Raw genomic sequence first — 16695 nt, forward strand, 5'->3', positions numbered from 1 at the left:
CCATCTTGGTCTTGGTGGTCATCATGCTGCAGCTCGGGCCCTTGTAATTAAGGCCTTCCAAACTGGCTTTTTCTGGCCTACGGCCCGAGCAGATGCGCAAGACCTCGTCCAGCGGTGTGTAGGATGCCAGCTTTTCACCAATCAAAGCCATATGTCGCCTACTGCCCTACAAACAATCCCCGTTACTTGGACTTTTGTGGTCTGGGGGCTTGACATGGTTGGTGTAACACCCACAATGCGTCTATATCTCCCACGTGTCAGGGCACGACTTAGAGGCATAGCCGCATGGTAGGCATGTCGCAAGAGGGGTAATCTTTACACATCCCATGTACTGAATAAGAAACAGATAAAGAGTTGGCTTACAATTGCCACTTCACACAATACATAAATAATCCATACATCATCCAAAATACAATCAAAGGTCCGACTACAAAACCAAAATAAAGAAAGACAACCCCAAATGCTAGATCCCCGATCGTCCCAACTGGGCTCCACTACTGATCAACAGGAAACGAAACAAAACAACGATCAAGATCTTCATCGAGCTCCCACTTGAGCTCGGTTGCATCACCTGCACTGGTATCATCGGCACCTGCAACTGTTTGGAAGTATTTGTGAGTCACGAGGACTCAGCAATCTCACACCCACAAGATCAAGACCATTTAAGCTTATGGGTAGGAAGGTAATGAGGTGGAGCTGCAGCAAGCACTAAGCATATATGGTGGCTTACATATGCAAATGAGAGCGAGAAGAGAAGCAACGCACGATTGAGAAGCTAGAAGTGATCAATAAGTGATCCTAAAACTACTTACGTACAAACATAACACAAGACTGTGTTCTCTTCCCGGACTCCGCCGAGAAGAGACCATCACGGCTACACACGCGGTTGATGCATTTTAATTAAGTTAAGTGTGAAGTTCTCTACAACCGGATATTAACAAATTCCCATCTGCCCATAACCGCGGGCACGGCTTTCGAAAGTTCAAACCCTGCAGGGGTGTCCCAACTTAGCCCATCACAAGCTCTCATGGTCAACGAAGGATAATCCTTCTCCCAGGAAGACCCGATCAGTCTCAGAATCCTAGTTACAAGACATTTCGACACTGGTAAAACAAGACCAGCAAGACCGCCCAGATGTGCCGACAAATCCTGATAGGAGCTGCACATATCTCGTTCTCAGGGCACACCGGATGAACACTACGTACAACTAAAACCAACCCTCAAGTTTCCCTGAGGTGGCGCTGCAAGTGGCTCTGTTTTGGACCAACACTCAGAAGAGCACTGGCCCGGGGGTTTAAAATAAAGATGACCCTTGAGTCCACGGAACCCAAGGGAAAAGGCTTAGGTGGCAAATGGTAAAACCAAGGTTGGGCCTTGCTGGAGGAGTTTTATTCAAGGCGAACTGTCAAGGGGTTCCCATAACACCCAACCACGTAAGGAACGCAAAATCAAGGAACATAACACTGGTATGACGGAAACTAGGGCGGCAAGAGTGGAACAAAACACCAGGCATAAGGTCGAGCCTTCCACCCTTTACCAAGTATATAGGTGCATTAAAGTAAATAAGAGATAATAATGATATCCCAACAATATCCATGTTCCAACGAGGAACAAACTTCATCGTCACCTGCAACTAGCAACGCTATAAGAGGGGCTGAGCAAAAGCAGTAACATAGCCAAACAACGGTTTGCTAGGAAAAGTTGGGTAGAGGCTTGACATGGCAATGTGGGAGGCATGATATAGCAAGTGGTAGGTAGCGTGACATAGCAATAGAGCGAGCAACTAGCAAGCAAAGATAGAAGTGATTTTGAGGGTATGGTCATCTTGCCTGAGATCCCGCAAGGAAGAAGCACGAGTCCATGAAGAAGACAAACGGACGTAGTCGAACGGATCCTCACAACTCCAAAACGAAACCAAAGCTAACGAGAGAAGCAACCCGGAAAGAAGCAAACAACATGGTTAACCATCACATAAACATGGCATGATGCACAACCAGGTATGATGCATGTCCGGTTTAAAGAGGCATGGCATGGCAAAGTGCACAAACAATACTACAAATTAAGTGGAGCTCAATATGCAACGAGTTGCATATTGACAGAACACCACATGGCTCATTTAGTTCTCTCTCGGTTATGTACCCAACAGTATTAAATGTTGTTAAACATGGCAAGAGATGAAACATAAGTAAACTACACAATCTAAGCAATATAAATGGGGCCGGAAACATCAAACAACAATTCCGTAAATCCCCATATGCATTTAGCAATTTAATGCAAACACCAAGTTAAACATTTTTAAAAGTTGTTAGCATGATGCGGATGACATACAAGTTTTAAGCAATTTTATGAAAATGTTGATATGAACATGTTATGAAGCATTTGTCGCCATGACAGAATGAAAGGGTGCCACGGCGGCGAAACAGGAATGATGCCACGGCGGTGAAAATGGACATGGCGCCACATCAACATCCCGGTTCCGATAACTCGGTCCAAGGAACAAGTGGGGGTGATGGAAACATGCAAGAGCAGCGGGGAGTGATCACGGATACTGGGTTTCCCACGAATCGGTGACAAAGAAACGAGTGACAAAACGGACACGGTGCGAACACGGCCAAAACAGGAGCATCTCATACAACACATCACAAGCATTTGTCCACGGGCGTCGTTTTGGCGGTTATACCTTCCAAAGGAGCATTCTCAGAGCGGTTCGAGTTCATAGAGGAAGTAGTTGTTCTCGCGATGGTGGTGAAAGTAGCGGTTCTCGCGGGTCGTAGAGGAAGTAGTCGTACTCGCGAACTTGTCGAGTCCACGGCGACGGTAGTGGAAGTAGTGGTACACGATGACGGTAGAGGTACTTGCGATAGTCGTACACGAGTCTTGTGACCCAGGGTTCTTCGGGCAACGGTAGTTGTACACGGTTCATAGATGTTCATAGTCATGGCAAGGAACTTGACGAAACCCAAGGCGACAGTAGTTGTACATGGTCCACGAGTTGTCGATCGTTCGGGGTCCAACTTGCGGGTCTTGCCGACATGAAGGGGTACTTGGCGTTTTCGTAGAGGTACTCTCAATCTTTGCGACGGTAGTCGTTCCCGTTCGTTCGGAGATGTGCTTGATGACTCCGAGCCCTTCGCGGTCGACGATAGTTGAACTTGACACTTGCGATGCACATGTCTTCGTTGACGGTAGTGGTACACTAGTTGGAGAGGGACTTGCGAAAAATCCCGGTCTCAGGTTTTGTAGTCGTTCACAGGGCCCAACATAGGGTCTTGGCGAAACCGGGGAGCACCTTGGCGGTCTTGGCGGTCAACGACGGGAGGAGGGCAGCGAACAACGGTGCGATGTACAGGTGTAGCGGTGGTCTTGGCATCCAGCGACAGCAGTACAGGAAGGCAACAGCATGGTCGATGGTGAGGTTGCAGCAGGCCTTGGGCGTGAACTCCGGTGACGGGACGACGGGGAACGATGAGATCCCGAACGGAGGAGGTTGGGGCCAGCTGGATCTGGCCGGAGCAAGGGCGGAGGCGGCGGGACGAGCTCAACGGAGGTCGTCAGCGATCGGACGAAGCAGCAGCAGCAGCAAGGCCGGGGAGACGAGGAAGGCTAGCGCCATACAAGGCCGAACATGGAGGGAGCAGGTCATGGGTGAGGGCAGCAGGGGCGGCGGCAGGGTGGCCTGGACGAGGCCGGAGGCCGGGGAGGGAGCGGTCGGCGGAGGCCGGAGCCAAGAGTCGAGGCGGCGGAGCTCCTGCTCGGCGACAGGCGAGGCAGGGAGGAGGAGGCACTCGGGGAAGCTCGGGCTCTAAGAGTTCTGGCGCGGGAGGCCGGGCGCTGGGAGTTGCGGCCTATGCATGAGCGAGGAGAGGGAAGGTGATGGGGATCGGGCCAGAGGCTCTGGCGGCGTGCGAGAGAGAGAATGTGAGGGAGAGATAGCGCAAGGGAACGTGGGAGAGGACGAGGGTTCAGTCGGGCCTAGGGGTTCGCTAGGGTTAGAGCCGGTGCGGGCTTAGGAGGGGCAAATGGGGCAGGACGGTTGGCGGCTGGGCCTTGGAGGCTGCGGGAGGCCTTAGAGGCATGGCTGGGCTACAAGGATGTGCTCTCTCTCTCTCCCTCATATCTATCTATTATATAATTAAAACGATAGAAAACCAACGAAGATGATTTGGCACTGTAAAAGCTAAGATGTATCAACGGCGAAGATCTAAAATTGTTTTTTTTCTAGAAAAGATCTAAAATGGGTTGATATTAGGAAAGTGCACACGGACGTGTACTATTACACGTGAATTTTTTTGCACCTGAAAAAAAACTGAAACGGACATATCCTATTGCATGTAACATTAGGCAAGTGTACACGGACATATACTATTGCACATGGAAGACTCTGAAACGGATTTCTATTAGTCAAGGATACGGTCGTATACTATTGCAAAAGTCATCCGTATAGAATTCAAACTCAGCAACCTTTGACTAATATAAAGGTTGGGGCAGACACCCCAGAACACCCACGGAATAATAGACGCCAGAACACCCATTAAAGGAAGATCCACACAACAACATATCCACACAAATCGAAGGGGCGACATACGTCGGGACGCCCAGCACATCGAAGGACGGAAGAAGAAACGACAGACACATCAAGTTTGGGTAATATATATAGCTTAAATCTTGAGGTCTGTTTACATCTTTCCATCCCTGCATGTCTTTGCAACCTCCTTATGAACACCATGTTTTCCTGTTCATTAACCATTAGTTAGAACACTTCTTTCTAACCAAATTTCATTATTGCATTACCATATGAACCACTCCTTCTAAAATTGTTTTTAAGGCAACATCTTCATGGCGTACACGAAGTTGAGTGAGCTAACCACAAGAGGACAGGCATGGAATATTAAAGCCAAAGTAATGAGAATGTGGGACTCGATCAATCCTTCGACTGATGAACTTATAAGCATCGATATGATCTTGATGGATGAGCAGGTATTTTCTTCACATAATTAACAATGGGGATTGTTTTATTGTTAAAATTACTACTAAGATTTTTCTTTCATTGAATTTTGAAGGGCCATACAGTTCATGCTACTATTTGGAAGAATCTAATAGACACTTACAGAGCAAAGATCAATGAGGGTTCTATATATGCTTTTAGCAATTTTAAAGTTGTAGATTCGACAAAATATCGACCAGTCAGCAATGAAATTAAAATTACTTTTTTATACAATACAAAATTAAAGGAGATGAAAGGTTCATCGGATAATTTTCCAGATTACTACTTTGAGTTTGCTAGCAAAGATACCCTACAAGAACGTCTAGAAAAAGACCAACAATGCTCAGGTATGTTGACAGTCATATTCTTACTTCCAAGTGGACAATTTAAATTTGATGTCATTTCTTGGTGGTTGTATTAATAAACTCAAATGAATAACTTTCTAATTTTTGAAGTCTTTAATCTTCCAATTTGCAGATGTCATTGGGTTACTTACCAAGATTAAGCCAATAGAATCAAGGATAACAATGAAGAAAACACCTGCAGATGTACGTCAGATTGAAATTCTAATGCGAGAGTAAGTGTATATCCATGTATCAACTTTTCACTAAAGGGTAAAGGCTGTTTTCTTCCACTTATATTATTATTACCATTAATTACTTTGGAATGAATTATTCAGGGGTGATAGAATCAGAGTACTCCCTCCGTCACGGTTTAGAAGGCGCGCTTAGAAATTCTCTGGGACCTAGGTGGTTATCTATTGGTTGTGAGATGGGCTAAAAAATAGCATTCACACTACGCATGCATATAAAAATAGTATATCGGAGTACTAATTAGCTACTAGAAATAAATGCAATGCGTCCTAAACCTTGTCTATTGTGGAAACGCACGCAAATTTAACTGTGCCTTCTAAACTGTGACGGAGGAGTATCATTATGGGGAAGATTAGCTCATCATTTAAGTGAGGATATAATTGGCAATCAAACAATTATTATTGTTACCTCAACAATGGTGCAAAAATTCAATGGTAAGTTGAATATGTTTACATGTCTTTTTTCATACCAAAATAATAAATATAACTGATTTATTGTTCATTAAATAGGTTTGTGCCTAAAGTCAACTAGCGCCACAAGATTATATACGAATCTAGATATACCCGAGACTTGGGAACTTTGTGGCAGGTATTAAGCACAATTTTTAGGTTCTGGTCATATAGAATTTCATAATATATCTTCATTTACTAATTTTTTTATAGCCACTCCACCGAAGAAACTTTACCAAAAATGATGGAGATAGATAAAAGTACTCAAGGGACACTAGAAGATCAAATGTTTTACAGAAGGATAACCTTAAAAGAACTTACTGGAATTAGGCACGATAACCCAACAGATGAGGTAATGAATCAAAACTCTTCTAAGACATGATATTGTAGAAGCCTCCAATACCTACAGATGTATTTGACATATTTGTATGAGTGACCGCATATTCTTTAAAGAGCTATATTTTCTTCATCAACTTTCAGGACTTTGTGTTCACAACAATAGCTACAATTGATCGGTTACAAGAAAATATTCAATGGTGGTACATGTCATGTGATGTTTGCAACAAAATTGCTACGAAAGAATCACATAATTATTATTGCAAGAATTGTGATACGTATCCAGAAGGTTTAACACCTAGGTAAGCATATTCTCTTGATTTGACCATCATTATGTACTATCACATTTATGTTACACTAATGAAATGTGATTCTAGGTATCGTATTCGGCTTCAAATTAGTGATCGCACTGCTACTACAAGTTGCACTTTATTTGATGAAGAGGCTGAAAGAATGCTCAATACATCAGTCTCATTCCTGTTGGATTCCTTAGATGGAAAATCTGAAGAAGTCCCAAAGATTATACAAGAATTATGTGGACAAAGACTTATCTTTCGATTCAAACTCAACAATAAGAACCTCACTCTAGGCATGCAGAACTATGCAGTAAAGAAAATATTTGTGCCTGATGAGAAGCTTGAGAAGCGATACTTAGAGGATAAAGCTGAAGAGGTAATGGTCTATTAAACTATCAAATCTATTTAAACACCAATTATTATACTCTTTTATATGGAACTATTGAAGCAAGTATTTAAAATTCTTGATCCATTGTGCTGAACAGGATTTGATGGATGATGAAGTGGACAACATGTTAAAACAAGAAACAAAGAAACCGAATGAGCCAGTCAAAAAGGTGACTGAATACTTCACTGTACAAGCTTTTCTTTACATAAATTCATCTCTTAATTCATCCATTTATGTGATTTTTCCAGGTACAAATCAGCAAGTGTGAACTTAGCAAAAACATATGTGAGTTGGTCCCTGTGAAAGAGGAGCCAGAAGATAAAAGCAATGGGAGTACAGTACATCAGAAGGAGCATCAACATCAAAAATCATCAACGAGTGTCGATGGTGGGAAAAGGAGGCGAAGATCTGTTGTATTATCATACTCGGAAGATGAAGACGTGGAAAATAGTATATCTGAAAAATTAGAAAAGGCAGCGCCCAAAAGCACCAGAAGTGTTCATGCAAAAAACAAGAAGACAAAAGTTGAACATGAAGGCTCCACAAGGATGACACGAAGTTTGACCAAGAAGACTAATAGCATCAAGACGATGTAATCGTCAACTCAAAGATCAAGTACACCAAACAAGACCCAAGAGAGGAAGGACCTTTTCCAGAAATTTTTTGGGACAGTACTTTATCCTATATTTATTATTTTAATGTATCCGAGGACTGGAATATTTAGTGTGTTTTTATATATGAACAATATGTATGAACAATATGACATTTTGTTTTCAAACAATTCAAGTATTGTATACTATTCAGAAGACAGAATGACCAGTACATTCCTTTGATCTTAATCAATTTAGCATGGCATTTGTGTGGTTGGTCAAAGCTCTAATGTGCCTGCAACATTTGCTAAAACTACAATGTACTAGCATGGCCTAGAATATATGAGAACAAAAATGCTCAACTGTATTTGAAAAGATTGAGTTGGAAATCCATCTGGAATACTATGAAAAAAGTAATCAAAATCATCGACTGTGAATTGTTCCATATGAAGCCACAATGAAATTTAAAACGACAGAAAGATGGATTGAGCTTTTATCCAGGGCGTATATTATTACATCACGAACAAGCATATGGATGGGGACTCACAGACTTAACCATATTTTTTTCTCACTAACCCTTAAAAGATCCGACCAAAGTTATTTTGCAGACAAAATGTATTTGGGCCAGACGCATACCTAGCTGAACTAGGTACTGACTAGGCAAGATAGTTGAAGGCCAAACCTACGCTGCTACCTGCGGCACTGATGCACCCAGGTTCCGCTCCTTAGTGCCTGCTGCGCGGCACTGCTCCACGCAGGTTGATAGCTACTTGGTTCACCTCGCGAAAGCTCGCTTGTGCCGGCGTTTCTGTGCGGCCGCCGGCCGCGCCACCGCATGCCCTCCTTGGCGCAAGAGCGAATCCAGTGAGAATCTTAGCCCAGCAGGTCGCCGGAAGCTAATCGGAAGCGATTTGCTCATCCAAAGAATATCCTTTTAGAAGGAACTGTGCGGAAAAGGAATAGTCCATTGATACGAAGTGTGAGAAGATAATAAGCAGCGTAGCAGGAATTTTATTTTATTTTATTTGGACAGCACTGCAGCATGCAGCAGGAGAGTTGAAGTGCGAATAAAATACAGTACATTTTTAGGGGAGCTAGACAGCTTTCTGACAGCCAAGCACCAGCCCAAATTAGCTCATTAATCAGAAGTTGCTGGTGTAGGAGTAACTATTAGTCGTTGCTCAAAAAAAGCTACTATTTATTCAAGCTAAATTTCCTTTAAAGACAATCCGTATTGTACTGTCCGATTTTGACTCACTACATGATTCCTAATCCTACACGTCTAGGAAAACATCTAACCATATCATTATATAAAGTGCATCATATCACGTCCTACTAGCACAACAAGCCTCATCGCCGACTGATCCGTCTTCTCAAATTCGAAGCAACTCGACGACTAAGCAGGCAAAGGTTCCAGGGTATTATATATTTTTCTCTTTAATCTATGCGTTATTTTAGCTTCCTTATCAGCCAACATATTCTCACAAAAACTTTCTCCTCAGGTGATCTACATTAGTCAAATTGCTAGATCATAGTCTCAGAAAACAAACAAGAGGTATGGTCACATACACTCATCCCTCTGCTTATATCACATAAACATCATTCAACCATAATTTTACAAGACATACATTCATAAATGACCCATGATGCACTTTCTCAATAGCTACTTTTTCATAATGTCGGGAAGATCAAACACACGAGACGGCCGACAAATTGAAGGTATGGCAACAACTCCAGCAACTTGCATCCAATATACGCCGGCGACACCCAAACGATCACAGGCACAAAGAAACGTCCAACGAACTGAAGACACAACATCAGCACCATCAGCCTCAGGTAATATCCCGATGCAATTCTTCATGTGTGTGCCTGCATTTTGATCTCAGCTCAACATTGCGTCAAAACTCTTCTCATACTGAACTATAAAGCTCTTTTTTTTCATGCATCCTAGCACTACCATGATAATAATGTGAAAGCTACAAAAAGAGCAACATGGTTGAACAATTATTGATTTTTAGTTCCCTACCAAATAAACAACATTAATCTCCAGATGTACTGTATGTGACAACGTCCATTAGTAGTCATCACCAAATGCACTTGCATGCCTGCAAAAGCAAAACACTATTAAGTACTCTCTCTGTAGAGATATAAGAGTGTTTAGATCACTACTTTAGTAATCTAAACATTCTTATATTTCTTTACGGAGGGATTACAAAAAATAATCATATTACATGATACTATGTTAAGGAAACTATACGCACTGACGAAATCACATTTGCAGATATGAGAGTTCAACATACGTTAGACCCAGCAGCTCACCAGACAAAAAGAAAGAAAGAACAACCTCTAAACTCAAGGAGTACAAAGCGGACAAGGACTGCAGAGGGAAGAAGAAATGCGAACACAGAGGCTCCTAAACGATTGAGAAAGGCTAATGCTGAAGAAGATAGGGAATTGAAGCGCGCCAGAAGCGAAACCAACAGAAACAACACTAGAGTCAATGTTGGAGACAACAACAGAACCAGAACCTCGACAAGTGCTAATAGCAAGGCATGGAACTTCGGAAGGCCAACATACAAATGCCAATATTGCAAAGCATTGCTATGGTGTGAAGAAAGATTAAATTCAAACAAAGGAACTACGGCACCCTCTTTTGGAATATGCTGCAAACAAGGGAAAATCGATCTGCCGCCACTAAGAGAACCTCCACCATACCTTAGAAACCTCTTAAGAAGTGAAGGGCAGGATTCGGTAAACTTCAAAGAAAATATAAGGTCATACAACTCAATGTTTTCATTCACATCGATGGGAGGAGCTGTGGACAAGGAAATAAACACTCGCAAAGGACCTTATGTTTTTCGTTTGCATGGACAAAACTACCACCATATCGGAACTCTTTTGCCTCAAGGTACAGACAAACCTCGGTTTGCACATCTATACATCTATAATACCGAAAATGAGGTGGAAAACAGGATAAGTGCGTCAAGATGCAATGATAAAAAATCAACAGTGGACCCCAACATCGTCAAAGAACTGAAAATAATGCTCGACGACAACAACATCCTCGCAAAAACATTCAGAATGGCAAGAGATAGATTCCAAGAAGGAGACTACCATGATTACACACTTCGGATACTAGGCAAAAGGAACGGAACACACAACCTTCCATCCGCATCTGAAGTTGCAGCATTGGTAGTAAGAGATCCAACCGGAGAGAGTGAAGGACGTGACATTGTTGTTGAGTACAAAAATATGGAGCCGCAAAGGATATCAGAGATCCACCCGAAATTCATGTCCATGCAATATCCGTTGTTGTTCCCATATGGAGAAGATGGTTTTAAACTTGAGATACCCTACAAGAAAACAAAAGGAGGTACAAATAGCAGGAAATACGTAACGTTGTTGGACTACTATGCATTCTACCTACAGCAACGTCCTGATCAAGGAATGTTACTACTCAAGTCCAGGCATTTGTCACTGCAATTTTGGGTGGATGTATACACATGTATCGAGCAAAATAGACTAAACTGGATCCGACACAATCAAGGAAAGCTACGAACTGAACTTTACAGTGGATTGCAGGATGCGATTGAGCGAGGGGACACAAGAACAGAGCAAGTTGGAAAGAGGATAATTGTGCCTTCATCTTTTACAGGTGGTAGAAGAAACAAGGCACAATATTTGCAAGATGCCTTTGCAATATGCCGTTGGGCTGGATACCCAGACCTATTTATAACATTCACATGCAATGCAAAGTGGCCTGAGATCCAATACATGCTAGATGAAGCGGGAGGTGGCCAAAAGCCAGCCGATCGGCCAGACATTGTGGACAGAGTATTTATGATCAAACTAAAGGAGCTAATGAGAGACATAAAAGAAAAGAAATACTTTGGAGAAACAGTTGCAAGTAAGTCCCATTGACTATCAATCTTTACTCTTTCTTGCATCATCTTATAGTCCGTCAGACTGTTGCTCTTTAGAAACATGCATCATCTTATACTCCGTCAGATTCTAGCTCTTTAGTAACATGCATTCCAATTTAAGCTAAATCTGACAAACTATTAATCAACTGCAGTCATCTACACAATAGAATTCCAGAAGAGAGGACTCCCGCATGCGCACATACTAATATTTTTTAAGGACAAAGACAAGTACCCGGAACCATCGCAAATCGACAAAATAATAAGCGCTGAGATCCCAAACAAGGATGAGGATCCAGAGGCATTTGAAGCTGTTGAGAACTTCATGATGCATGGCCCGTGTGGAGAGGCTAAGAAAAACTCACCATGCATGGTGGACCATAGATGCACCAAGCATTTCCCAAAAAGATACAATGTCAGCACTACCATTGACGAGGACGGATTTCCAGTATATAAAAGGAGGGATGACGGAAGGCAGATCAAAAAGGGAGGGGTGATGCTCGACAACAGATTTGTTGTGCCATACAACCGGAACCTTCTGGTCAAGTATCAAGTTCACATAAACGTTGAGTGGTGCAATAGGTCCAGATCAATCAAGTACCTATTTAAGTATATCCATAAAGATGACGACCATGTTACAGCCTTGCTCAAGGAAAGTGGCACGGCAAACGAAACTGACGAGATCAAGAAATACCTAGAGATGAGATACATATCAACATCAGAAGCATGCTGGAGGATATTTCAGTTTGATCTTCAGTATCGCGATCCAGCAGTTGAGAGGCTACCTTTCCATCTTGAAAATGAGCAACAAGTCGTTTTTCCAGACTCCACTGATCTTGAAAAGATAGTAACAAGGGACGGATCTAAAATCACCAAGTTCACTCAGTGGATGGAGGCAAATAAAATATATGATCTAGGAAAAGGATTGACTTACGCAGAATTCCCTACAAAGTTTGTATGGAAAAGCAAAACAAAATGTTGGCAGAAGCGAAAAAGGGACTATGCAATTGGAAGAATCTACTATGCACATCCTGCAAGTGGCGAGAGATATCATATGAGGATGCTTCTAAACACCAAGAAAGGATGCACATCATTTGAGGACATTAGGACCGTTGATGGAGTCATTCACCCAACATACAAATCAGCATGCCAAGCCCTCGGATTTCTCGATGATGACACCGAGTGGATTGACTGTATCAATGAAGCATCAAGTTGGGCATCCGGAACACAACTGCGTCAGTTATTCACCACCATATTGTCCCATTGCAAAGTCACAAACCCAAAGGTATTGTGGGATTCAACATGGGAGGCGTTGTGTGAAGATATGCAATACAAAAGAAGGACTATTCTAAACTTTCCAACACTTTGGCTTACAAACACACAGAAGAAAGCGTATGGTCTGAGTGAGATAGAAAAACTGATGAGGCAAGTAGGAAAGTCACTACAGGACTATCCAGACATAGAACTACCAAATGCCGCAGAGCTAGAAGAACTTGGGAACAGACTAATAAACGAAGAGGTCAACTACGACATGGACAAACTCAAGGATGAGCACAAAATCATACTAAACAATCTTAACCAAGACCAGAAAAAGGCCTATGATGCAATAATGGAGTCAGTCGACAAAGGCCTAGGAAAGCAGATATTTGTCGAAGGCTACGGTGGCACAGGAAAAACCTATCTATGGAAAGCAATAACGACAAAGCTAAGATCAGAGGGGAAGGTAGTGCTTGCGGTAGCATCATGTGGCATTGCAGCGTTGCTTCTCCAAGATGGAAGAACAGCACACTCAAGGTTCCGTATTCCACTTAATATCATTGAAGAATCAACGTGTGAAATAAAACAAGGCTCGCATTTGGCTGAACTGCTAAAGAAGACCTCACTTATATTGTTGGACGAGGCTCCTATGGCAAACAAACACTGCTTCGAGGCACTAGACAAAAGCCTGAGAGATATTCTAAGGTTCACTAATGAAAACAGCGATGAAAAGCCATTTGGTGGAATGACAGTTATACTAGGAGGCGACTTCAGACAAATCCTGCCAGTTATAACCAAAGGAAGGAGAGAGCAGATAGTAAATGCTTCAATCAAAAGGTCATATCTGTGGAAACACTTTGAAATATTTGAGTTAACACAAAACATGCAGCTGAAGTGTTTGTCAGATGATCCAATACAAAAGCAAAAGGTCGCTGAATTTGCAGAGTGGATACTACAGATTGGCGATGGCAAAACAACATCAGATGAAGGAGAGGATTGGATAAAAATACCAAAAGACCTACTGCTAGAGAAAGGAGAAAATCGTAAAGAACAAATCGTCAAAAGCATATACCCAAATTTGCTGCAAAAATACCGTGAGCGGGATTACCTAGAAGAAAGAGCAATACTATGTCCAAGAAATGATACAGTCAAGGAGATAAATGACCACATAATGAGCCAAATACAAGGTGAAGAGGTGACATACCTAAGCCTGGACACAGTGTGCAAGGCAACGACAAATACCAACATCATGATGAACATGCAGCCTACTGAGCTCCTCAACACCTTAACGTCCCTAGGAATACCAGACCATAAGTTAAAACTGAAGGTAGGTTTGCCGCTCATGCTCCTACGCAACATCAACCAAGCAGCAGGCTTATGCAACGGTACAAGAATGACAATTACACAACTTGGAAACAAATACATCGAGACACAAATAATCACAGGAACACATGTCGGCGATAAGGTATACATACCTCGAATCATCATGTCACCAAGCGACTCAAAATGGCCATTCGTGCTGAAAAGAAGGCAATATCCATTATCAGTGTGCTTCGCAATGACAATAAACAAGAGCCAAGGTCAGTCCTTAAACAAGGTAGGCATATATTTGCCTAAGCAAGTGTTCTGCCATGGACAACTATATGTGGCACTATCAAGAGTGACAAACAAGGAAGGATTGAAGGTGCTGATCGATGACGAAGAGTGTCCAACCGAAGATGTCACAAAGAATATTGTTTACAAAGAGATTTTTTAATTGATAGTGCAGTTCCTCAAGTCATTAAACAATTCATGTATAATTACATAGAGTCACAGACAACCTTACCATACATTTTGAACAACACATTTACTTGGTTGGCATGTTAAATTTTTAAATAATTATTAATCCATAGATATATATGTTTGATCTTTCTGTAAAATATTAAATTTAAAATTAGTTATTTATCCTTGAATATTTTTAACACAAAAAAATATCGCAGCAGATGAAACAATGAAATCATCAATGGATTCCACCTACAATAAGCTTTTCGTAATCTCCCACATTATAGCCACGACCCACAACTAAAATATATTCACGGTTAATCTCAAAATCCAAATCTTTTAAAAACGTTCTATAGAAAGTTCACCAATTAATTCCCCTAAATAGCCATTACTAATCTCTCACAATCTAACACTCACATCTCTCTCACAAATAGTTTCCCATTCCCCAAATCTCCTCAATTTGTCTCTCTAAAAACATAGGCATTAGCCTCCTCGAGCGAATAAATGTATGCGTACATATGGATCTTTAATCTTTCAATAAAATATATAAATTTCTGTTCATCAGTTCTGTATCCGTGAACTAACTCTATCATGTTTGTACACATAAGTTCTTTCTACATTAATATTTATATAAACTTAGAAGTAATTTCTAAGAGCAAAAAATACAGATCGTACCTTTTTCATTTGGCAATGGATATCAACTCTACTGAATATAACATCATCTCCCTCATACCACATACTTCCAGAAGATCACGATACCAACTCTAATCCCTCTAATGAATAGTCCCCAATTCTCAATCTCTTTTGTAGCAGATCCAAGAAAAAGTTCCTGCAGCAAGGAGATTTAAATATCTTCTTTACTAAATCTTGAGCGTGGTTGTGGCATGGAGATTTTACCCAACAATTTCTAATCTGGGATGACATTTACCTCATGTGAGATGCACAAAAATTAGGGATTTTACCTGTAAAGGGCTGAAGGCTCCCTCAAATCCATTCGGAAAAAGAGATCGGGAGAGACGTGGCATACATCTTCCATCCGCTGAAGCTATGGTTGGCGGCGGTACGCAGCCGAGCCAGCGACGAGCGCATGCGATGGTGCTGCCACTGAAAAGCAGGGGAGAAGAGCTGTGCTAGAGGCCTTCTTAACGATATTTTGGTCCAGAATAGAGTACGAATGGAATCAACTTCACACATAGCCGTACAGTTCCATATAAAAGAATACTTCGAAGCTTCTATTCCCTCCGTTCCTAAATATAAATCTTTTTAAAAATTCTAATATAGACTACATACGAAGCAAAATAAATGAATGTACACTCTAAGATATGTCTATATACATATGTATGTAGTCCGTATTGAAATCTCTAAAAAGACTTATATTTAAAAACGGATGGAGTAAAAGACAGTCACAAAAAAGTTTAAATCTATCATGCATAATTTTCATGAAATGAACAAAATGAATACATAAATAGAAAGGACATTTCCTTTCAATAGTTTTTATGTTAGCTAAATGGTTCGATTCTTAATTCTATATAAAATATATATTTTTAACACAATACAAACGCAGACACTCATACATGCACACATACACTCACTCCTATGAGGGTAGGCAAGCACACCATACGAGTGGATTAAAGAGACTAACTCGACTTATCAGCAATAGTGTTAAAGTCAAAGATTTGAACGCCGATAAGTTGGGAATACCACTGTACTTCTAACTATATAACCATAGGTTGGTTCGCAACAAAAAACACAATACTTAATACCTTCTAACACACACTCACAAATATAATAAAAATCTTTCAAAATAAATCTATCATATATAATTTTCATATAATGGAAAAAATTAGCACATACTAATTTCATGCTAAAATATTTAATGAATGCTAAAATATCACACCATAATGTTAAATGCACAAATAAAGTCAAAAGTCCAAACCAATGTAATCATAAATAAATAGTCTAGCCGTGCAAATGCGCGGGTAGCTTCGCTAGTTTCTTTTAAGAGAACATAATTAGAGAGAAGAAGAGATAAGGAGGGTTAGGGAAAGGATTTTTGCAAGGGGGCTATTTTCCCATACTCGTAAAAAAATGTGCTCGTTCCAAGAGAAATGGAGTGGGCAA

The 16695-nt window shown here is 41.3% G+C and overlaps 2 protein-coding genes and 2 long non-coding RNA genes across 5 annotated transcripts; 2 read left to right on the forward strand and 2 right to left on the reverse strand.

Moving 5' to 3' along the window:
- Positions 1-4393: 4393 nt before the first annotated feature.
- LOC125537126 (uncharacterized) lies at positions 4394-8596 on the reverse strand. Its single transcript, XR_007295615.2, has 3 exons — positions 8319-8596; positions 6348-6429; positions 4394-4732 (listed from the first exon to the last, which is right to left on the reverse strand). It is a non-coding gene; the product is annotated as an uncharacterized LOC125537126 (long non-coding RNA).
- Positions 8597-8869: 273 nt separating this feature from the next.
- On the reverse strand, positions 8870-15759 carry LOC147984687 (uncharacterized). 2 transcript variants are annotated; one of them, XR_015616177.1, is made up of 6 exons: positions 15537-15759; positions 15250-15403; positions 14289-14332; positions 14018-14161; positions 9663-9741; positions 8872-9505 (listed from the first exon to the last, which is right to left on the reverse strand). It is a non-coding gene; the product is annotated as an uncharacterized LOC147984687 (long non-coding RNA). The 2 variants fall into 2 exon arrangements; XR_015616176.1 differs by having other exon boundaries at positions 8870-9741; positions 15537-15758.
- LOC147984688 (uncharacterized) lies at positions 10288-11557 on the forward strand. Its single transcript, XM_087543699.1, has one exon. The coding sequence runs from the start codon at positions 10424-10426 to the stop codon at positions 11555-11557; it is 1134 nt and encodes a 377-aa protein (XP_087399825.1). The 5' UTR covers positions 10288-10423.
- LOC147984689 (uncharacterized) lies at positions 11882-13817 on the forward strand. Its single transcript, XM_087545660.1, has 2 exons — positions 11882-13630; positions 13719-13817. The coding sequence occupies exons 1-2, from the start codon at positions 11882-11884 to the stop codon at positions 13815-13817; spliced, it is 1848 nt and encodes a 615-aa protein (XP_087401786.1).
- Positions 15760-16695: the final 936 nt, after the last annotated feature.

The sequence above is a fragment of the Triticum urartu genome, chromosome 2A (assembly GCF_056163025.1).
Source record: "Triticum urartu cultivar PI428250 chromosome 2A, HENAU_Tu73, whole genome shotgun sequence".
In the NCBI taxonomy this organism is placed as follows: Eukaryota; Viridiplantae; Streptophyta; class Magnoliopsida; order Poales; family Poaceae; genus Triticum; species Triticum urartu.